The 24523-nt window shown below is 41.9% G+C and overlaps 1 protein-coding gene and 1 long non-coding RNA gene across 4 annotated transcripts; one reads left to right on the top strand and one right to left on the bottom strand.

Moving 5' to 3' along the window:
• Positions 1 to 187: 187 nt before the first annotated feature.
• On the bottom strand, positions 188 to 13417 carry LOC110143186 (glutathione S-transferase A2). 2 transcript variants are annotated; one of them, XM_020902761.2, is made up of 7 exons: positions 13298 to 13417; positions 7653 to 7760; positions 5485 to 5536; positions 4356 to 4488; positions 1892 to 2033; positions 1115 to 1246; positions 188 to 559 (listed from the first exon to the last, which is right to left on the bottom strand). In XM_020902761.2, exons 2-7 carry the CDS (start codon positions 7737 to 7739, stop codon positions 434 to 436), a joined length of 672 nt encoding a protein of 223 aa, XP_020758420.1. In that variant the 5' UTR covers positions 7740 to 7760; positions 13298 to 13417; the 3' UTR covers positions 188 to 433. The 2 variants fall into 2 exon arrangements, with proteins under 2 accessions (XP_020758420.1, XP_020758429.1); XM_020902770.2 differs by lacking the exon at positions 13298 to 13417 and adding an exon at positions 12468 to 12492.
• LOC139031417 (uncharacterized) lies at positions 10609 to 23411 on the top strand. 2 transcript variants are annotated; one of them, XR_011483874.1, is made up of 3 exons: positions 10609 to 11470; positions 16138 to 16235; positions 21732 to 23411. It is a non-coding gene; the product is annotated as an uncharacterized lncRNA (long non-coding RNA). The 2 variants fall into 2 exon arrangements; XR_011483873.1 differs by having other exon boundaries at positions 16138 to 23411.
• The last annotated feature ends 1112 nt before the right edge of the window (positions 23412 to 24523 follow it).

The raw sequence follows: 24523 nt of genomic DNA, 5'->3' as shown, positions 1-24523 counted from the left end.
AAGGAAAGAGGTTGTCTGAAAAACCAAAGAAAAGGTTTAGGTTATGGATCAGAAGGGCAGCAAAGTGCAAAAAGAAAAGGCTATTTTTGTGACACCAAGCACATTGATGAAAATTTCTACTTGACTCACTTTGACAGTGTTAGCTGGTATATGCATAACTTTTTTGAACAGATCAAACAGTCCATGATACTTTTTCTCCCTTTATTTATGTTTAGGCCTGAAACACATTCTGGGAGGAGATCATGATTTTATACGTGATCAAAACAAAATAGATTGTTTTGCAACTAAATCTGCATTCTAATTAAATCATCAACTATACTTTGAAAAAGTTTATTAGTTCCACAATAGCCAGGATCTACATTTAGGTAAAGCACTTCATTGCTGGAGAACTTCAGAAGAGTGATCCTCCATGTCATGGGCAGCCCTGCCTGCTTTATTTAATCCTGAAAATCCTCTTTGCTTCTTCCAATTTTTTCTCATCCATGGGAGGCTTCCGCTGGCTGCCAGGCTGCAGAAACTTCTTCACGGCTGGGAGATTGCTGACTCTGGTTTTCAGGCCCTGCAATCCACAAGAGCACAGGTCAGAGTGCAGATAAAGACCAGCCCCGTCATTGACACAAGCCAGGGACCCCAAGACCCTCCTAGACAAGGGCCACCAAGGCCCCTCCATCAGCACGAGCAGGAGACTGGACACAGACACCCAGTGAGACAGGAAGATGACAGCCCGATAGTGTTTCCCCCAGAGATGTCTTAGTGCGAGACTCCATTCAACTTCCTGAACTTCCTACTTATCAGTCCTGCAGGTTCACCCTCGAGTGCAGTATGAGGAAAAGAAATGTGTCAGATATCAAGACAGGAAAATGAAAATATAGGGAAATGGGGCTGGAAGTAAAGACAGAAAATATGAATGGTAATCCGTGAGGCAAGTCAGAACCAATCTGCTCTAAGCGGGGGAGAGAGACAGGCAGAGAGAGACCAGCATGTGAGAGAAGGAACAGGAGCTGAGGGGAGGAAATGACACCGTGTGGACCCTAGCACCCCAGTCCCACGGTCCAGAGAGAAGATGCCGAGGTGGGGGGTGTGGCTGGCCCCCCAGGGCCGTGGGAGAGCTCACCTTCAGCAGAGGGAAGTTGGCCAGAAGGCTGGGGTCCAGCTCTTCCACATAGTAGAGAAGTTCAACCAGGTGGATGTCAGCCTTGCTCAGCTTGTTGCCCACAAGATAGTCTTGTCCATGGCTCTTCAGCACCTGGCGAATGGAGGGGTCAGATCAGGAGCACAGGTCCTGCCAGGCTGGACCCTGCTCCTCCCCTGCCCTCCACCCAGCCCCACGTCCGCCTCTGCCCCTCACTGGGTGGGTGGGGACCTCAGACCTTCTGCTCCCCCTGACATAAGCAACAAATTAATACTTGTGAAGTTAATGAAAGAATGATTTAAATTTTATAAAGATGACAGTGTTTGTGTTAAGCTTTTTATTTACATGTAAGCCTCCTGTATCTCTTACAATCATTTTTTTTTCAGTTTGTGATTTCTGTTTAGCATGCTTTAAGGTAGTCTAATCATGAAATGTTCTTCTCTTACATTTAAAGAGAAACATTACTACGAAGATGTATACTAGGTGTAATGATGGAACATTAATTTCTTGGTTTTGTATGACTTTCTTTAAAAGTCTGAGAGCCATGTCTCCAAAATTTGTAGATTGTTTTCTCCTGAATAACTTTTCCTCTGTCTTTTCTTCTCCACCCCACCACCTCCATATCTGTTTAGATATGTCTCATCCACATTAGTATTCAGATAGTCTCACAGAGGTGAAGGTCAATGCCCTAGCAATGCCAAGCACTATTTCCCTTTGTCCTCTGATCTCAGTGTCAAAAATACTGAACAGTCCACTCACTTTTTCAAATGCAGGGAGATAACGGTTTGTTGTCTTCTCTTTGATCTGAGCTATTTTGGCATCTTTTTGATCAGGTGGGCACAGTGGCAAAAGAATGATCATGTCACCCAAATCTGCCACACCCTCTGAGTACATATCAATCCTGAAAAGACAAAATGACCAAATTGTCAGATATCTCCTGCCTTAGGTTTTACACTTTAGAAGGGCTAAGAGTAGGGCATCAAGAAATAGCAAAGTAATTCACCTCCATTGGGTGCATCTTTCTATGCCAGTCATACAGTTATGATTTTTAAAAATTAATTTTAACATTTCATTCCAAAACAAATCATCTAGATAGATATATATGTCTAATCTTTTTGTTATACACATGGCCAAATATAGGAAGAGCATATTAGTGACCCATCCAGAGTCACAAGAATGAGAGAAAAGGGTGGAATCAGGGCGGGTAACCACGAGACCACACTTGGGTTTGCCATCTCTGCTGTGGTGTGGTCTGTCCACAGTTAGTGTGACGCATTAGTACCACCTCAGTCATATCGAGAGAGAATCCTGGCACCACCGCCCCTGTCACATCCTTTTCCCTCTCTTGTCCTGTTATAACACAAGGCTCATTTAGCTGCCCAATACCAGCACTTCTTCCAGTTACTTCACATAGAATATGGTTTCACAATGCTCTTCATATACTGTTGCTGGACTCTGGCTTTGTCTGCATTTCTCAAGATTCTACCCAAAGTATCCCCTGCAATAGTGCATTTCTTCATTCTGTTCTCACAGTGCATATTCCAGGTAATTTTGTTGTTTTTCTTCCAAAGATGGTTTCCTGCAAAAGTGTTCTTAAGTAAAAGCTTTGTTGAAATATAATTCACATACCAGAGTGTCACCCTTTTCTAGTGTAAAACTGTTCAAAGTCTCAGGATTCTGTACCATCATCATACTCTAATTCTAAAATATTAATATTTTCATCCCTCCCAAAAGAGATGCTGAGTTTGTTTGTTTGTTTTTTTTTTTTTTTTCAGGCATTCAACATTCCTTCCTCTCTCCAGCTTTGGCAGTCACTAAACTGCTTTTGGTTTTATAACCAGGAATGTCCTGAATGTGCCAGACAAAGGAAATCCTACAATATGTATTGTTTGGGTCTGGTTTCTTTCTATAAGAGAATGTTTTCAAGTTCCATCCATGTTGTAGCATGGATCAGGACTTCATTTCTTTTTGTGGTCACATAGTATTCCATCGTATGGATATGCCTGCCTTTGTTCATCCATTCACTAGTTAATGGACATTTGTGTTGTTTCCGCTTTTTGAACATTATGAACAACAGCTCTATGAACTTCTGTGTACAAGTTTTAGTGTGATTGTATTTTTAGTTCTCGGGTATATTCCTAGTAGAGGATTGCTGAGTTGTATGGTAACTCTATGTATAATTTTTTGAGTAACTGCCACATTTCATGATTCAATCATATGGTCCCATCACAACACAGAGGAGGTGCCCCCCAAATATGGCTGCAATGAATAAGTCAGGCTGCTACATGTGAAGTGTTAGTTGTTCGGTTGTGCCTGACTTTGCGACCCCATGGACTGCAGCCCACCAGGCTCCTCTGTCCACAGGATTTTCCAGGCAAGGATATTGGAGTGGGCTGCCATTTCCTTCTCCAGGGGATCTTCCTGACCCAGGGATAGAACCCAGGTCTCCTGCACTGCAGGCATTCTTTACCAACAGAGCTATGAGGGAAGCCTCTGGCTGCTATAGACATATTCAAATGTTCCAGACAACACTAGCATCTTGGGCTCAATATCTGCTAACCTTTGTCAAGCAACCAGTTCATATAAAAGACTGATAAATCAGGTTCCTGGTCATCATTCTTATAATTTCTGGAACTTAAAAATCATCTCCTCTGGAGCCTTCCCTTCTAAGGCTTTATCCTCTAGACACTCAGATGCTTTGTCCCTTGCCTCTAACTGTTGGTGGGTGTTAAGCTCAAAACGGACTGAGCTTCTGGTATCATGGCTCCACCATCCTTTCAGCTTCATAGTCCATCTGTATTTGGAGACCTCTGTCACCGTTCTATATCCATGATCCACATCCTCTTACATAAATATATTAAAATGAATTTATTTAATTTATTTATATGACTGTGCTGCATCTTAGTTGTGGCATGTGGGAACTTTTAGTTGCAGCATGTGGAATCCAGCTCCCTGACCAGGGATCGAACCTGAGTCCCCAGCATTGGGAATGCAGAGTCTTAGCCATGGACCACCAGGGAAGTCCTACGTAAATTCTTGGTTCCAATCCAAGTTTACTCTTCCCTCACCCTCATAGGTTTCTGTAGTACTGGACCTCAGTTACACCATGAAGGTGTATACTGCTGTTGGTCATGATCTCTGTGAGCACATCCTGCTCACTCAGGGAAGCACCTAAATTGTTCCTATTAATCACAGATGAAAGAACAGAAAAAAGATACCGTACAGGGCTCTCTCCTTCATGTCTTTCCCATAGAGGTTGTATTTGGTGGCAACATAGTTGAGAATGGCTCTGGTCTGCACCAGCTTCATCCCATCAATTTCAACCATTGGCACTTGCTGGAACATCAAACTCCCATCTTTTGAAAGAAGAAAAGAAATAGAGTGAGATGTTGGATGAGCCACGCTGTTTAATTAAACTGAAATTTTTTATGAATCAAAAATTTTGTTGAAATGACTGAAAACATAAAAGGAAACAAAAATGTTTACTTGGCAAAATATCAGTGGAAATAACATTTTACTTTTAGCTTCCTGTAGTCCTTCCTATCAATTTCCCTCTTCCTTTTCAATCTGTCATTTCATTTCACTTTTTATTTCCCATCCAGATCACGGTATGTGTCTTTATTTTATGTATTTGACTTGCCTTCATGGATTTTCTAGGAACAATATAGGAGAGGTTCTATTAGCCAGTTGCCAAGTCAAATGAGATATTTCTAAAGGAAGCTTCCTGTGGTTCATGGCATTAAGGGCAGTTCTAAGAGAGACTCCTACATATGGTGTTTTGTATGCTCATCAAATCCCACCACCAGACAGTGCGCGGGGCCGCCCTCTTTTTCCAGTTCTATTGCTGCTGGCCCTTGTGCTTCATCTCCCTCCTCACACGCTCACCTGGACTTCAAACCATTTCAACACCAGTTGGTTATCTGAGTCTGCAATATTGCTACGATATTACCTTTTCAAACCCATTAACAAAAAGGACTCATGGCAACGGCTGGGCCTCTTTCTCTTCTCTTCTCTCTGATGCGTGTGTTTTCCTGACTGTGGGTGGGAGGGCTGTGTGGCATCCTGAACTGATATGGTCACTCACAGTGCAGAAAGGCAGAGAGAGCCCAGAGAGGGCATTCACGGGGCACCGGGGCTGGCTCCTTTAGCAAATACTCGAGTTCCAGCCCTTCTAAGTCCTGGGTGAGGTGCAAGACCTCCTCAAGGAGCCCCAGCCCTTACCTTTAACCAGGTTTCTCCCACTCCCCTGATGCACACCCACCATGCACACACATGGCATTGCTAATGTTCTAACCTCAACTGAAGACTTCTACTAGATACTGCCATCAGAGGAATTTAGTTCTTGGTCTTACCATTTTTTAACTTATCCAGGTCTTCTGGTTGTTCTATAAATTTCTCTTCAAACTGAAAAACAGAAACAGTCAATGAGTCTCTGTTATTTCCTTCCATAGCATTCATTGCTGAACTTGAATGTCCCCTGTCTGGTGCTATGTTGAGGATAAGATTTCCGAGTTTGGCAGAGGACAGTGATTGTGGCTTCTTGGAAATTCAGATTAGAGCCACCAAGATAAAAGTGTGGGTTGTAGCACATAACTGCTCATTTTGCCGGTTTGGTTCCCCTCCACACTGTCTCCATCTCTGTCAATCATTAGACATGATTTGGGAGGAGGATGTCAATGGAGGGAATGGATGGCAAGTTCTGGTTATGGAGTTTTAATATCTCTGGAAAGCCTTTCTCTTCCTATAAGGTCAGGACAGGGTATTGTGTGTCCCCCAGCATGGAGTATCCGTGGGGTCAGTGACCCACAAGGTGTCACCAGGGGCCTCTGATGTATATTACCTCCTTCCACTCAAGTTTATATTTTAAAAGGGGTCTTGATGGTGAGGGACTTTCCTCGTGGCTCAGACAGTAAAGAATCCACCTGCAATGCAGGAGACCTGGGTTCAATCCCTGGGTCGGGAAAATCCCCTGGAGAAGGGAATGGCAACCCACCCCAGTATCCTTGCCTGGAGAATCCCATGGACAGAGGAGCCTGGTGGGCTACAGTCCGTGGGGTTGCAAAGAGTCAGATATGACTGAACGGCTTTCATGTGTAGATTCTTGATGGTGAAGAGTTTGGGAATTGGGAGTTTCTAACTTGCTAAACAGTTTATTGTGGATCTTCATGAACTCACAGGGTCAGTCTGTACAGTCAACATCTCCCTCCATCAGGCTGGGCTGGACAAGAGGAAGCCTGGATGCTCTCAGCATCTCAGCACCCTCCTATGCTGAACTTATCCTGCCCAGGAACTCTGAACACATCCCTGAACCCCAAGGCTGGACCGCAGTGAAAACTGTTGGTTGTTGATTATTAGAAATTAAGCAACCTAGAATGGCACTGTTTGAATTTTTTTGTGTACTTATTTCTTCACACACTTGAGAATGGATCAAGCATGAAGCAATGGAGAAAGTGTTATCTGAGGCTTAGGTAAATATGTTGTTAGGAAGCTAAGGGAGCACACTAGAGATTCCCTTCGCAGAACCCTGCCTCACCTGAAGCCCTCCTTTTCTGCTCTCCCTTAGGGGACCAATCTCCAGAGTCTGACCCCGACTCCCTCCCCAGGGAACCCTCACAGAGTTGCTGGGTCCCTCTGACCCGGGCTGAGAAGTGCTTTTCTCAGTGACACCTCTAGGGGGCAGCAGGCAACAGAGTCCCACAGAAACCTACAAATTTGCTTCTGGGAGTATGGCATTGTAACTCTAAAATGTTTGCGTGTCCTTCTAGGTGCTCCCACCCTGCATTTAATCACCCATCTCCTTGTCTGCATCCTCATAGAGTGTAAGATGCCCAAGGGCAGGAACTGCATCTGTTTCATTTATTCCTGTATCCATTCAGTTCAGTTCAGTTGCTCAGTTGTGTCCAACTCTGAGACCCCATTGACTGCAGCATGCTAGGCCTCCCTGTCCATCACCAGGTCCCGGAGTTTACTCAAACTCATGTCCATTGAATCGGTATCCATTAACCAGCTTCAATAATCGTCAGCTCAATGACCCAATTGTAAGTCATCTATATGCTTATCCCCCTCCCCATTGTAAGAATTTGAAACAAATCCCAGCTATCACATTTTTTCATTTAAATACTTCAGTGTGTATTTCCAAAATACAAAAACTATTAAAAGTAACACAGTACATTATAATACCTAACACATTAACAAAATTACTGAATTATCTATTGATATTTAATGTTCACATTTCTAATTGTTGTATAACTGTCATACATAATATTTTACAATTTTAAAAATCAAATTCCAACTTAGGACCACACAATGTAGTTAGTTTCTTAAATTTATTCTAATTGTTTATTCTCTTTGATAGGAAGAAAATTTAATAATCCATCAGGACAAATCTGTTTATCTCTTAATAGCTGACAAATTTTCTTTAATGAAAATAACAGGTCATTTAGAAGGAAAAGTCTTCTAGCTTACGTGAGAAAAATAGTTTGATGCTGGTAGTTTATATCCAACTGGAGATGAAACCTACCTCCACTCCGGCTGCAGCCAGGAGCCACCGAATGCACTCCATTCTGCCGCGTCCATTGAAGTAGTGTAACTTGGGCTTCCCCGCCATGATGGCAGTCTCCTGGTTTCTCTGAACATTGATGAATGAATTGAATGAGTAAGTGAATGAATGAACAAAGATAAAACCACAGAAGCCAAATGCACTTTATGATATATGGCTGAACAGCACCAACAGGGCAGAGGAAGTGTCGACCTCCTTCATGGCAGAGTTGGAACAGTCCCTGGAATGTCTTCCTTGGTCCAAATTATCACCTCCTCTAACCAATCATGGAAAATTGTACGAAGCCATTCTCCAGTCTCCACTGGGTAAAATCTGATTGTCCTGGCAGGCTAAGAGTCAAGTCTGTGGTAAGGATGATGGGTGGGTATTAGAGAGGGAAAGGACTAGAGAACTAGTATATATATTTTTTTAATTAATGCATTTATTTGACTGTAACGGATCTTCTCTGTGCCAGGCAGGATCTTCTTTTCAGTTGCACCATGTGGAATCTTTAGTTGTGGCAAGCAAACTCCTTAGTTGTAGCATGTGGAATCTAGTTCTGTGACCAGGGATCGAACTCAGTCACTGGGGAGCATGAAGTCTTAGCCACTGGATCACTAGGGAAGTCCTGAGCACTAGTATTTACTGAAAACCTCCTAATGGTCCTGCCCCACTGTTAACCCCTTTGGATGTTTAATCCTCACAATAATCCTATGAACTAGTTTTTGTGGTTTTTTTAGTTAATAATACCAAAGCTCAGAGGTTAAGTGACATGTTCACAGTCATAATCCAGTTAGTGATGGATGTGGATATCCACACCTAGGATTAAAATGAAGACAAGGCTGGAACCTACACAGATGCAGGCCCTGGGACCCTGGGAGGGAGGGGCCTTGGAGCCAGAGGGCTTCAAAGAGGGAGGAGGAGGAGGTGGAGACAGCGGCCATGTCCAGCTCCTTGGCTGTTACACTGCATTTGTTCAAAAGCTGAAATTAGGACTCAATTTGGTTAACTGTTGCTCAAAAATCCTAATTCTTTCTACACATTTGGGATGCTAAGTCCTTCCATTTTCTGCAGTTCTAGATTCTACCTCTCTTGGTACATCTTCTGTCTAGAACAAGGGATGTTGCTGCATGAACTTTACCGTCTGGGAGGGAACCGACATCTGTTCAATGTCTATCATGTGGTGGGCATTGTCACAAATTTATCTTCATTTAACCCTCCCAAAATCACCTGCTGTGAAGTTTGTCATTGCACTCATTTTGCAGCTGGGAATGTTGAAGTTTCTAGGGTAACTTGCCCAAAGTAGGTGGTGGACCTGGAATTCAAAGCTACTTCTATATGAAGCCAAAGCTTGGTTTCATTTTTCCATATTAGTGTTTTTCCAAATGTGCATGACAATCCTTCAGTGGACTATGACATCCACCAATTTTTAAAGTAGAAAAAAATAGAAATAGGAAATATCAAAGTGCCTTCAATGTTCAAGAGGTAACCATCATTCCATGAAATTTTAGTTCTGATGTGTGTATGGGTAAAGGAAAGCACAGTTATCTGGTCATTGCAATGGTAAGAGATACTTTGGTTGGGTCCACTCAATGACGTTTAAAAGCCCTTGGTCTACAGCAGCCTGCCTGAGGGGTGGACATAGCAGGGAACCAGAGAATGAAATTCAAAGGCTCTGGACAGAACTAGTTCTATTATGAGTGTGAATGGAGGAACACACAGGACTCATTAAAAGCAGGAGTCCCAAAGCCAGGATGTATGGACAAACAGCTGCATTTTCTATGCAAATCCCAATGTTTAGAAAGCGCTAAGATTCTTTTGCAAAATTTTGTTGTTATGGAGCTTGGGAAAAAATATACTTCTCTTTACCCAATAATCATCTCCTGAAAAATATACACGACTTGAATTTTAGATATCAAATGTTTTCAATATCTGCATTTTCAATGTGAGATCAATGGTCTAACCTTTGGAAAATAAAGGATCCCTTGGAAACCTATTTATCTCATCTGTCTGGAAGTTGGAGATTGTATATATTGTACTTTTCTTATCATGGGGAAGGGAGGAGCTGTGATTCAGCAGAATTCTGAGAATGTGTCTCTGTGAGGTGGAAGTCACAGATTACCCTCACACTAAGCTCGCTCTCACACTAAGCTCCCTTATCTAATGACCAAGGATCACGTTACAAAGGGAAAAGAATTTTTAACTTACATAATATTTTATCATATCTTTCTTATAATATTTTTCTTCATCTTTTGAAGGCTGGGGCAAATGTGATATAAACCTCCTGGTCCCCAGAAAATGAGAACTAGAGAGATTCAGTGACTTGCCATCAGTCACACATGTGTGTTCCCGATTCACACTCAATATCTAGCAAGTGTGTCCACCCCAGGACAACTCAGGGAAACAGCTTCCAGTATCCTATTGTCAGAAGGAGGAAACTCAAGTTCAAAGAGCTGAAGCTCCTTTCCTAGCTCACTCATTTTGTGAGCACTGGGGTCCTTTGAAAGCATCTTCTGACTTCTGATCTGGGCTCCCACCCCAACCAGGTAACACGTATGCCCTCTCTCTGCTGATCTCTGAGACCCTCAATATTAGTTTGTTCCCCATTCAGAATCCGTTAGTCAATTAACAGTTAAATGGGAGAGAAGGAAACATTAAATTCATGAGTTCCTTTTCTGTTAGCTGATTCCTAGGGGCTTGATTGATATAAGGAAGCACAAGCTGGAATCAAGATTGCCAGGAAAAATATCAATAACCTCAGATATGCAGATGACACCACCCTTATGGCAGAAAGTGAAAAACTAAAGAGCTTCTTGATGAAAGTGAAAGAGGAGAGTGAAAAAGTTTGCTTAAAACTCAACATTCAGAAAACTAAGATCATGACATCCAGTCCCATCACTTCATGGCAAACAGATGGGGAAACAGTGGAAACAGTGAGTGACCTTATTTTTGGGGGCTCCAAAATCACTGCAGATGGTGACTGCAGCCATGAAATTAAAAGACACTTGCTCCTTGGAAGAAAAGCTATGACCAACCTAGATAGCCTATTAAAAAACAGAGACATTACTTTGCCAACAAAGGTCCGTCAGAGCTATGGTTTTTCCAGCAGTCATGTATGGATGTGAGAGTTGGATCATAAAGAAAGCTGAGCCCCAAAAATTGATGCTTTTGAACTGTGGTGTTGGAGAAGACTCTTGACATTCACTTGGACAAATAGAAGATCAAACCAGTCAATCCTAAAGGAAATCAGTCCTGAATATTCATTGGAAGGACTGAATGTTGAACCTGAAACTCCAATATTTTGGCCACCAGATGTGAAGAACTGACTCATTGGAAAAGACCCTGATGCCGGGAAAGATTGAAGGCAGGAGGAGAAGGGGACGACAGAGGATGAGATGGTTGGATGGCATCACTGACTGGAAGGACATGAATTGGAGCAAGTTCCAGGAGTTGGTGATGGACAAGGAAGTCAGGCGTGCTGCAGTCCATGGGGTCACAAAGAGTCAGACATGACTCAGCGACTGAACTGTACTGAACTGATATGAGGACGCATAAAAGCATACCTTACTTTACCTGAAACCCTAAAAACTTACTATGAGTAAATTGAGCGCTAGTATAACTATATTTGACCTTCACAAGGAGGTAGGTTTACATTCCCTGAGTGTGTGTGTGTGTGTGTGTGTGTGCGCGCGCGCGCGCGCGCGTGTGCGCGTGCGCTTAGTCACTCAGTCGTGTCCGACTCTTTGTGACCCCATGGGGACTGTAGCCTGCCAGGCCCCTCTGAGCATGGAATTCTCCAGGTAAGAAAACTGGAGTGGGTTGCCATTCCCTCCTCCAGGGGATCTTCCCAACCCAGGGATCAAACCCATGTCTCTTGCGTCTCCTGCATTGGCAGATAGATTCTTTACCACCGGGCCATCTGTGAAACCCAAAGGGAGTGTATCTTGGGATAATCCAGCGTGAACTAAAGGAGCTATATCTGGGAGCTGGTGGGGAGCAGGGCCCTGATGACAGCGTTTCTTAGCCGAGAGAAGGAAGGCTTAGAGACAAAGCCCAACTGCTTTCTTTATGAGGTACATACCCTCAGGGGAGTTGTTTAATCTCTTTACCTCAGCGTTCTCTAGTGAAGGCTGTTGAAAAAATTAAAGTATAAAAAATTCATAATAGGGACCAGGAAATTTCCCTCCTGCTCCCAGTTCCTGGGAGATGGGCGAGTCTCCAAGCATACTGAGCAGTGCGTGTGTCTATTTACCTCTTGACTCAAAGGTCTTGTAGGAATAAGAATTTATACATATTCAGATTTTTTCAACTAAGTCATGCTGGTTCTCTTTTTATTTGGCTTGTGTGAAATATTAGTGATAATCACCGACTAGTTAACCTGGATGGCATGAAGTTTTTGGCAAAGATTCAGGGAGATATGTCTCAGCATATTGCCCTTTGGCAGCCCCAAGACTGTAGCTGGCCCCTGGTTGGATCCTGCACCCTGCCTTGCCTTGCCGCTCAGGCCTGGCCCTGCCCCACTCACTCCCCGTTCTGGACTCCCTGGAATCTTTCCTGCCCCATCCCTCACCCCCTTTGCATGGGTCCCAGACACAGCAGGAGCTCATTACTCTCAACACCTGATGGAAAAAGATCCCTTCTCTCCAACCTCTGGTTCCTTACCTGAATATGCAGACCCTTCACTGATCTTTCTTGAACACCTTATTTCTGGTTGACATGTATGCGTATTTCCTCCCCTTAAGAAATTTCCTTCAAACCTTCTAAGGCCTTTGTTTCCCCCCCAATATTAGTACTTACAACAGTGCATTGTTCACTCCTGCATTCCGATTCAAACGACTTGTGCCTTCTGAAAGTGAAAGTGTTAGTGGCTCAGTTGTGTCTGACTTTTTGCGACCCCATGGACAGAGGAGCCTGGCGGGCTACAGTCTACGGGATTCTCCAGGCAAGAATACTGGAGTGGGTTGCCATTTCCTTCTCCAGGGGATCTTCCCAACCCAGGAATTGAACCCAGGTCTTCTATATTGCAAGCAGATTCTTTACCATCTGAACGCCTGGAGAAGCCCTGTACCTTCTAGCCAGGTGAATGTCTGTGCTTTTTAAAAGCTAGTTTCTGCTCCCATATTATTTAGTTTTCCATCCAGACCGCTTATGGAGGTTTGCCAAGAGTTGCTTGAAACCCAGAGAGAGAAGGGGACTTGCCAGCTGGCTAATCACAGCACAGAGTTTCTGTTGACATTCAGACTTATTCCTGTAATAATATATCTTAATTTTCAGTCTTCACAGCCCACGTAGTTACAACATCACAGTTTGCACCTGTTGTGTGTTGATTGTCTACGGAGAAACTTACTTCAGCAAAAACATCTACTGTCTCGTTCACACTGGTCGTATTCTCCGATTGTCTAAACTGCTATCGTTCTTTTTTCTCTTCACATCATGAATTTTTCTCAGATCTAAGTTCTCATGCTTAGCGTTTTACAGTCTTTACTTTAACACTTCTGTAAAGCTATAGCCAACAAAAGTAGACTAAACAACTTGAAATGTCTCTTAAGAAGCCACGATGTGAATACAAAACAGAGTTTTTCTTGTGCTCCGGGCACATTATACTGACATATAAAATCAGTACTTACCTCAGGACTGTCTGTCTCTCACTTGGCTCAGCCGCTTAATGGCAGGTCCACTTGTGTTTATAAACTGCTGTTATAGTTGACTAACTCCACCTCTTTCAAGAGGGCAAGAGCCCAGTCAGGGAAAAAGCTCTCTTACTGTGTTCAGAGCTGCAGATTCCATGCTAGATTAAAAAAAAAAAAAAAAAAAAAAAAGATAAGTCATTCCCTTATCATGATACCATTAGTTAATATGTGCCTTTCAAGTTTCGCAATTAAAGATTAAACACAAAATTTCAAGTTGTTGGACCCACTCTGCCAGAGGGTGAAGTTTTGAAGTATGACTTTTTCTTTCCTTCAGCTTTTTTACCCATGAGAAAAAAATTGAAATATAGTTAATTACAATGCTGTGTTAGTTTCAGGTGTATAGCAAAGTGTTTTAATTTTATACATACATATAGTCTTTTCCAGATTCTTTCTGCTTATCAGTTATTGCAAAATACTGAGTATAGTTCCCTGTGCTATATAATACATCCTTGTTGCTTGTCTCTTTTAGATATAGTAGTGTGTATATGTTACTCCCTAATTCCTAGTTTCTCTCTCCCCCACCTTTCCCCTTTGGTAACCATAAGTTTGTTTTCTAGGTCTGTGAATCTATTTCTGTTTTGTAAATAAGTTCATTTTTTTAACATTTCACATATAAGTGATATCATATGATATGATCTTTGTCTTTGACTTACTTCACTTAATATGATAATATCTAGGTACATCCATGTTGCTGCAAATGGCATTATTTCATTCTTTTTTTATGGCTGAATATTATTCTATTATATATATACCACATCTTTTTCTTTTTTAAAGTTTATTTATTTATTTATTTTACTTTAAAACATTGTGTTGGTTTTACCATACATTGAATTGAATCCACCATGGGTGTACATGTGTTCCCCATCCTGAACCCCCTGCCCACCTCTCTTCCCATCCCACCCCTCTGGGTCATCCCAGTGCACCAGCCCCAAGCATCCTGTCTCATGCATTGAACCTGGACTGGTGATTCATTTCACATATGATAATTTACATGTTTCAATGCCATTCTCCCATATCATCCCGCCCTCACCCTCTCCCACAGAGTCCAAAAGACTGTTCTATGCATCTGTGTCTCTTTTGCTGTCTCACATACAGGGTTATCGTTACCATCTTTCTAAATTCCATATATATGCGTTAGTATACTGTATTGGTGTTTTTCTTTCTGGCTTACTTCACTCTGTATAATAGGCTCCAATTTCATCCACCTCATTAGAACTGATTCAAATGAATTCTTTTTAATGGCTGAGTAATATTCCATTGTGTATATGTACCACAGCTTTCTTATCCATTCATCTACTGATGGACATCTAGGTTGTTTCCATGTCCTGGCTATTATAAACAGTGCTGCGATAAACATTGGTGTACACGTGTCTCTTTCAATTCTGGTTTCCTCAGTGTGTGTATATATACCACATCTTCTTTAGCCATTCATCTGAAGATGGATATTTAGGTTTCTTCCTTGTCTTGGCTACTGTAAATAGTGCTGCCATGAACATGGCACATATCTTTTTGAATCAGAGTTTTCTCTGGATATATGCCCAGGAGTGGGATTGCAAGATCATATGGTAAGTATATTTTAGTTTTTTAAGGAACCTCCCTACTGTTGTCTATAATGGCAGCACCAATTGACATTCCCACCAACAGTAAAAGACTTATTTTTCACATCCTCTCCAGTATTTATTTTTCACAGACTTTTTAATGATGATCATTCTGACTGAAGTGAGGTGATGCCTCACTGGAGTTTTGATTGAATTTCTCTAATAATTAGTGATATTGAGCATCTCTTCATGTACCTTTTGGCCATCTGTTTGTTGAATTATGCTTCTTTGAAAACACTTAATGTAAGATTTTCGTGAATCGGATGCAAGGACTAGGGCAGATAATAAACCTCTGCTGTGGGGACACCAGAAGGGCATGTGCGCCTCTAGAATAATTTTTTACATTAGGTTGTGGATAAGCTACAGGACACTCAAATTTAAGCACACAATAGTTTTTCAAAAAAGTATGCTCTAAACACTGTATGAAGTATATGAAAAAATTACTTGTTGTGTATCAGAAATTCACATTTAACAGGTATCCTGTATTTTATTTTAGCTACTAAATCTGAAGGAGGAAACAGACAGAACAGGCTGCATCTTGAAAGCAGGACTCCAGCTTGGGCTGGACTGTGGACTTTGAGCTCTATGCCCAGTATCTATGGAAACTGACGTACCAACTGGAAAACCAGGCCCCAGGATGGAAAAGCCCCAGGGCTCATATCTAGACTCTCCATTGTCAGGAAGCATTTAACAGGAGGCTTCCTGTGTGCTGTTTTGGATCTGTCAGGAATCCTTTGGTCCTTATTAATTCCTGAATATTCAGGAATTAAGAGGAGAGGCACGCCTTTCCCAGGGCTGAGGAATCCAGGCATTTCCTTTGTTAGTTTCTCATTGTGGTGATAAGTACCCTCTCCTCTTTGATAGGGATCGCCTTGTGTTTTGTAAGTCTGGAATTTTAGTCTTTATCTTTGCTGAGAATAACTACCTTGTAAGACAATATATATGCCCACACCATATTGATTAAAACACCTTTGCTCCATCAGGGCTTGGGTCCCCGTGTCTTTCTCTCCCTCTCTCTCTCTCTCTCTCTCTCTATTTCTGGCTGATTCCCTGGAGCGTGAAAGCCGATTGCGTAACCCAGGGAATATTAGCCTCTTTTCTTTTTATTTTATTTTCTTGTATTTTATTTTATTAGCCTCTTTTCATCTTTCACTCTCATCGTCGATTTTGGACCACCAGGTTCTGGTCCAATAAAGGACCAACAAGTGGCGCCCAGAAACAGGAACTTGGTACACGTGGATTCGGACGGAGTGACCCCAGAGGGCCTATTGAGGTCGGTAAGTACTAAGACATGGGTCAATCGGCTGGAAAGCCCCCTCACTTTTCTACTTTACTTTATCACTTATTTAAAGTTCAGGGATTTTCAGTTTCACACCAGCGAATAAAGGCTTGCCGTCAGACAGTGGTTGAATGTAACCCTTGGTTCTCTGATGAAGGTAGTTTTTATTTAGAAATTTGGCATCGGGTCAAAGAGAATATTGAACGAGCTGTCAGACGGAAAAAATATTCTGATAGATTTCTGGCCCCTATGGGCTCTCACTGAAGCCACGATTCTGCCATTACAAGGTAATTCTAGCTCTCCTGATATTCGACAACATGCAGAACACTCATTACTTGAATATGAATTAGATGATACCTTACGAAAGGCCCAATTAGAATAACATTAGATATTTCAGGATTTTTCTACCAACCATGCCCCGGTTGCTCCAAGCGCTCCTCCCCTGCCGGAGGGCACATATCCCAAAGTCTCTCTCTCATAGAACCTAATGATTCTGAGTCCCTTAAGACACCTTATAACATTAAAACCGATAACACCTTTCTCAATAAAAATAATCTACCCCCTTCGCAACAAAGGCTCTCTGAATTGCTGGCTTTGCAAGGGCAAGTCTCTGAAGCTAAAGGTTTCTCCGCCTTTCCAGTTTTAAGAAATGTTGACGCTCAAGGGCAAATAACACCGCAGTATTAAGGTATTAACCTTTTTTACAGGCAACAAGTGAAAAAGGCCATAACTTTGTATGGCCCACATTAGCCTTTTACTAGAGAGATTGTAAATGCTATGGCATCTTCTATTGGAACCTTTATTCCCAATGATTGGCGAGTTTTAATAAAAGCTCTCCTTAAACCAGGAGAGTATCTTCAAAGGACAATGTGGTTTCAGGATATAGCCAGAGATCATGCTAACAAAGACGCTCGAGCTGGCACTCCCCCAAACCAAATTACTTTCGAAATGTTAACTAAATACATGTAAATCCATGGCTAATTCATTTCAATGTATAACAAAAACTACTGTAATGATGTAAAGTAATTAGCCTCCAACTAATAAAAATAAATGGAAAAAAAAAAAGAAAAAAAAAAAAGAAATGTTAACTGGCACTGGACAATTTGACGCCTTAGAAGCTCAAATACGATGCCCTCCTTTGTTGCATGATCAATTAAAAACAGTGGCCCTTGAAGCTTGGGATCAAATTACTCCTCAAGGGGAGCCTACAGGTAGCTACACTAAAATATTGCAGGGACCTAATGAAACGTATGCCGATTTCTTAGCTAGATTAGAAATGGCTATTTCCCATACAGTAATTGGAGAAGAAGCTAAAAGGCAACTAGAGAAATTACTTGCTTATGAAAATGCAAATCAGAAATATAAAGGGCTATAGCCCCAATTCATGATACAGGGACTATTTTTGATTATTTGAAGGCTTGTTGCAATCTAGGATCCGAAACAAAAAATGCAAATGCTAGTTGAGACAGTGGCGGCTTGCTTTAAAAAGGGAAATGAAGGATGCTTTACACGTGGAGATAAGAACCATTTAAAAAGGAACTGCCCTAAGACAGTTAACAAAAAACCTCCAAAAGTCTGTCCCTGCTGCTGTAGAGGAATGCATTGGGCCAAAGAGTGTAAATCTAAATTTTATATTTGAAGGAAAATATATTTTGGGAAACTCCAAGCAGGGGACCCCCCCCCCACCAGGTCCCCTTCATCAAAAACCAGGGGCAAATTCCATCTTTTCCCTCAAACCCTCAACATCCGGCAGTGCTGCCATTGATATACCAGCTCTAAATGACTTTCTCCTTTACCCTCAAGCAGTCCCCTCTAGAATACCTACCGGACGTTTTGGGCCCTTGCCCCCACAAAACTTTGGTCTTTTACTTGGCCAATCTAGTTTGGCTTAACAGGCAGGAAGGCCAGGGGTCTCTGAATGGAGGATATAGCCTGCAAGTGTCAGACATTTTTTTATCTCTCTTAAGTGGCAGGAAGAAACAAACAAGTGTTAGATTTTTTTCCCCTTCTCTATACAAATTTAAAAACCTGCCATAACGACACCTGGTTCCACCTGAACTTAACTTTTCTCAAACCTTGAGCTAACCAATGCGTTTTTCTTATGGAAATGTTTGTCTTAAAATCTTACCTTAGATTCTTTCTTCAAGTCGGTTCTTCCTAAGACTTGACAAACCGGTATGTTTTACTCATGCAAATATTTTCTTAAGCTATGTTAATGAAACTGTATTTGCTTGGAAATCTGCCTTTCTTCAAGATTCATGTTAATCATTTTGTGGCCCGGGACAACTCACCTGGTGCCAAGGTTATCTCAAAATGCATGTTGTGGGTGAGGGGCCTGGTGCTATTCTCTTCAGTTTTGAGATATTTTCTTTCTCTAACTAAGCAGACGGCTAGTAGCTATATGACATCTGGCTAAAGACTAGCAGGGGGCCACTCTTTCTGCCCCCTTCTGATGCCTATGCCAGAAGCTTTCTCTATCTCCTTTATACTTTAATAAAACTTTATTGCAAATAAATCTCAATTTGAGAACATATTACAAACTTCTACCGATTTCCAGTTAGCTTTTCTAAAATATTTTGGAGAAATTTCATTTCATTATCCTTCTGGTAAGCTGTGGGATTTCTTCAAAAACACCGAATTTATCATTTTTTGCATTTCTTTTATATAGATGGGACTAAAAACGCCAAAGCTTCATTCTGATCTCTTAAAAAAAATATAAAGTCTTTTACACTAAATTCCATTCTGCTCAACAAAATGAATTATATGCTCTTATTCAAGTTACTTGCCTACATCCTTACCCCATTAATATGGTCTCTGATTCTATATATTCAGTTTTTGTATTAAAAAATATAGAAACCTCCACCATAAACTACTAGTTCTATTAAAACAGACAACGGCCCTGCCTATATTTCCAGACACTTTAAACAATTTTTACAATCTTTTTCTATTAAACATATTACAGGTATTCCTTATAATCCACAGACACAAGATATAGTCGAATGAACACATCACACACTAAAGATACAAATAAAAAAAAAATTAAAGAAGGGGGAATACACAGGTACACTACTGTCTTCCTTATCTAAAGCAGATTTTACTAGATTCCAACACAACATATTTTCTAAACCTATAACTATTGTTAATACAGCTTTATTTATTTTAAATTTTTTAAGCCTACCACAGGGAAATATTTTAACAAGAGCAGAAAGATATTTTGAGGAATTGAAGGACAATTCAATTTCTTCTCTTCTTCTGCCCATTTGGTATCAAGAAGGGTTCAATAAACAATAGAAATCTGGGAAATTAATCTTACATTACAGGGAAAGGGATATGGTTGTATTTCCCCAGATGGATCCAACAAACTTTTTCCTCAGAAAATTCGACCCAAGGGGGCCCCCAGCATTCAAAATGGAGACGAAACAAGAACCCCGGGAGGAAGAAATTCCAATATGGGCCATGGCGGCTCTAACGATCTCCAGAAAGCACCACCCTCGGCGGCATCAACCCTATGATCTCCCCTACTTGGGGACAAATAAAAGCCCTCACTAACCAAGTTAAAAATCTGATTTCTCAGTAGGAAATGCCTCAGAGTCCTGAAAACCTTCCAATCGCTATGCTGACCTGCGTGACCCCTGCTTGAGCAGGATTCACAAATCAGACTTAACTGGGCTTACTTACCCAACCCCCCTTTATTACAGGTCAGAAAGTGGATGGAGAAAAGACCGATGGTATCAACCAATGACTCCACCCATATGCCCCCTCCCTGGAAGCCTCACACCCTGGGGAGGAGGGGAAACTATTGAACATTTCTTTAGGCCTTCCACTGTGCCTGGGCCCAGGAAAATTATGCGTAAACGTCGGCCAACAAACTTGGGCTTTCATCCTGCCTCCAAAAGAAGACTTTCAGACATTGCTGCCCTTTCTCTGTCTGTGAACCATGTTTATACTACTGAAACTTTAGGGAAAGAGTTAGAGGAAGAACAAAAAACATTATGTAAAAGGTTACTAACACTACGTTGAAACATTACCATGACAAAGGACTTCTTGCCTGGCTTGAAGGTGGACGGGCACCCCCTCCTCCTCGAATCGTCCTCGATAAACAAATTGGGCCTAAACAATGGGACATAGGGAAACTTGCTGCCAGCACCGAAGAACTTGGGACTTAGACCTGACATTTCACAGGGACCAGTCGTGGTCATAGTAACTATTTCCTTTGCTATAATCAGTCATATTTTATACAGGCCTGTGTCCCACTTCCCTTTGTTATAGCCATAAGAAATTTACAATTTAATAAGACTTTACATTCTGTAACTTGTACTCCTGTTCATTTCAATCATAGTACCTACAACTAGGAACAAATCAAATTTCATTTCCATGATAATGCCTGTCTGAATGTATAATTACTGCAAAAGGAAATTTTTGAAACTTCTTCTAAACGTCTCCCCTCTTCCACTAATTTGAAAACCTTTTGCTGGACAGCTCACTGATCAATTATCCAGGCTAGACCCACGAGGATGGTTTCAAAGTGTTGTAGGAAGGGGGACCCCCTTCCAGGGCCCAAAGTTGGGCTCTTGACTAACACTCGGAAAAGAATTGTCCGAGGAGACACGTGCTGACAAAGCAAGAGATTTTATTGGGAAAGGGCACCCGGGTGGAGAGCAGGAGGGTAAGGGAACCCAGGAGAACTGCTCTACTGCGTGGCTTGTAGTCTTGGGCTTTATGGTGATGGGATTAGTTTCCAGATGGTCTTTGGCCAATCATTCTAACTCAGAGTCTTTCCTGGTGGCGCACGCATCTCTCAGCCAAGATGGATGCTAGCAAGAGGGATTCTGGGAAGTGGACGGACAGGTAGTGTCTCCTCTCGACCTTTCCCAAACTCTTCCGGCTGGTGGTGGCTTATTAGTTCTGTGTTCTTTATCAGGATCTCCTGCCATAAAACAACTCATGCAAATAGTTACTATGGTGCCTAGCCAGGGTGGGCGGTTTCAATCAGTGTGCTTCCCCTAACAAAAGTATGACCCACAGCAGCGGGTCTGGAACTATAACTTTGGTGATTGTCTTGATAATTGTATTTGTTGTTTATCGTCACCTTTCTATAAGGTTGGTTGATACTAACCAAACTCATTTGGTCAGGACCTTTTTTTTTTTAAAAAAAAAATGTAATAAAATAGGGGGAATTGTCAGGAAGCGTTTAACAGGAGGCTTCCTGTGTGTTGTTTTGGATCTGTCAGGAATCCTTTGGTCCTTATTAATTCCTGAATATTCAGAAATTAAGAGGAGAGGCAAGCTTTTCCCGGGGCTGAGAAATCCAGGCATTTCCTTCGTTAGTTTCTCATTATGGTGATAAGTACCCTCTTCTCTCTTTAATAGGGATCACCTTGTGTTTTGTATTGCTGAAGCCTGGCTTGGAGAATTTTGAGCATTACTTTACTAGCGTGTGAGATGAGTGCAATTGTGCGGTAGTCTGAGCATTCTTTGGGATTGCCTTTCTTAGGGATTGGAATGAAAACTGACATTTTCCAGTCTTGTGGCCACTGCTGGGTTTTCCAAATTTGCTGGCATATTGAATGCAGCACTTTCACAGCATCATCTTTCAGGATTTGAAATAGCTCAACTGGAATTCCATCACCTCCACTAGCTTTGTTCGAAATGATGCTTTCTAAGGCCCACTTGACTTCACATTCCAGGATGTCTGGCTCTAGGTGAGTGATCACACCATCGTGATTATCTGGGTTGTAAAGATCTTTTTTGTACAGTTCTTCTGTGTATTCTTGCCACCTCTTCTTAATATCTTCTGCTTCTGTTAGGTCCTAGTAAAGTAATGTTTAAAATTCTCCAAGCCAGGCTTCAGCAATACGTGAACCGTGAACTTCCAGATGTTCAAGCTGGTTTTAGAAAAGGCAGAGGAACCAGAGATCAAATTGCCAACATCTTTTGGATCATTGAAAAAGCAAGAGAGTTCCAGAAAAACATCTATTTCTGCTTTCTTGACTACGCCAACGCCTTCGACTGTGTGGATCACAATAAACTGTGGAAAATTCTGTAAGAGATGGGAATACCAGACCACCTGACCTGCCTCTTGAGAAACCTGTATGCAGGTCAGGAGGCAACAGTTAGAACTGGACATGGAACAGCAGACTGGTTCCCAATAGGAAAAGGAGTAAGTCAAGGCTATATATTGTCACCCTGCTTATTTAACTTATATGCAGAGTACATCATGAGAAACGCTGGGCTGGAAGAAGCACAAGCTAGAATCAAGATTGCCGGGAGAAATATCAATAACCTCAGATATGCAGATGACACCACCCTTATGGGAGAAAATGAAGAGGAACTAAAAAGTCTCTTGATGAAAGTGAAAGAGGAGAGTGAAAAAGTTGGCTTAAAGCTTAACATTCAGAAAACTAAGATCATGGCATCTCGTCCCATAACTTTATGGTAAATAGATCAGGAGACAGTGGAAACAGTGACAGACTTTAATTTTTTGGGCTCCAAAATCACTGCAGATGGTGACTACAACCATGAAATTAAAAGACGCTTACTCCTTGGAAGGAAAGTTATGACCAACCTAGGTAGCATATTAAAAAGCAGAGACATTACTTTGCCAACAAAGGTCCATCTAGTCAAGGCTATGGTTTTTCCAGTGGTCATGTATGGATGTGAGAGTTGGACTGTGAAGAAAGCCGAGTGCCGAAAAATTGATGCTTTTGAACTGTGGTGTTGGAGAAGACTCTTGGAGTCCCTTGGACTGCAAGGAGATCCAACCAGTCCATCCTAAAGGAGATCAGTCCTGGGTGTTCATTGAAAGGATTGATGCTGAAGCTGAAGCTCCAATACTTTGGCCACCTCATGCAAAGAGTTGACTCATTGGAAAAGACCCTGATGCTGGGAGGGGTTGGGGGGCAGGAGGAGAAGGGGGCGACAGAGGATAAGATGGTTGGATGGCATCACCGACTCAATGGGCATGAGTTTGAGTAAACTCCAGGAGTTGGTGATGGACAGGGAGGCCTGGCGTGCTGCGATTCACGGGGTCACAAAGAGTCGGACACGACTGAGCGACTGAATTGACTGTGTTTTGTAAGTCTGGAATTTTAATCTTTATCTTTGCTGAAAATAACTACCTTGTAAGACAGTATATATGCCCGCACATGTTGATTAAAACACCTTTGGTCCATCAGAGCTTGGGCCCCCGTGTCTTTCTTTCTTTCTTTCTCTCTCTCTCTCTATCTATCTCTAGCTCTCTATTTCTGGCTGACTCCCTGGAGCGCAAAAGCTGGCTGTGTAACCCAGGGAATATTAGCCTCTTTCCTTCTTTCACTCTCTCATCATTGACTCCGGACCACCAGGTTCCGGTCCAATAAAGGACCAACACTACATCACCTAAAAGAATACCCTAATTATCTGTGTAACAGAACAGAATCATAAATTCTATTATGATTATTGGGGTATGACCAGAGGCCTGTTGATAATTGTCCACTGTTAACTATTTAGGCTTAAGGCATATGATCACGGATTCACTTTGATCGTACCTTTCTTTTCCTTTGTTCAGACTAGTTTCAGGGAACTTGGGGAGGTGGGTTTGGGCACATACACTTAGAGAACATAACGTTTTCACAAAAACTGGTCGGGGTCCTTGGCTAAGAGGAGACTCTGCTTTGGGCCCGCCGGTGTAATAAACTGCACTTCGCTATCTGCGTTGTCCTTCTGAGTGAGTTTGTTTCCCGGAACGCATGGCTACAACAAATCTGGCAAAGCAATTTTTATACTTTTCCCTCCCTGCCTCACTCAAATCAGCCTCCCTACTCTCTGGACCTTTGCTCATGCTATTTGTTCTGTTTAGAAAAATACCTTAGAACTACCTTGATCTCCTACTCTACTTCCCCATAACGTCTTTTCTTACATTGCCTTGACACTATATGTTTTAATATTAAATTAAATTAGGACTCCCCCTACAGCCTCCAGAGAAAATGCGGCCTAGTCTGTGCGTTGACTTTAGACTTCTGGCCTCCAAAAGTGTGAGAGAATTCATCCTGTTGTTTAAAGCCCCCAGTTGTAGGAAGCTGACACAGCAACCACAAGAAACCAACACAGTTCTGCTTATTCCCCTACAGCTCAGGATTACTGTGCACCAAACCCCACACAGCTCATGACTTCATCCCTCCCACAATTAGTAAATTGCTCTTTAAAAGGAAGAATTCTTTTTCTCAATATAATTACACTGTTCTGTCACACTAAAATTTTATCATTTATGTAATTTGCAATTATAGCTCCTTAATTTTATTGAATCTT

This window comes from Odocoileus virginianus, chromosome 27 (genome assembly GCF_023699985.2).
Source record: "Odocoileus virginianus isolate 20LAN1187 ecotype Illinois chromosome 27, Ovbor_1.2, whole genome shotgun sequence".
In the NCBI taxonomy this organism is placed as follows: Eukaryota; Metazoa; Chordata; class Mammalia; order Artiodactyla; family Cervidae; genus Odocoileus; species Odocoileus virginianus.
This window is presented reverse-complemented; position numbering and strand designations above follow the sequence as displayed.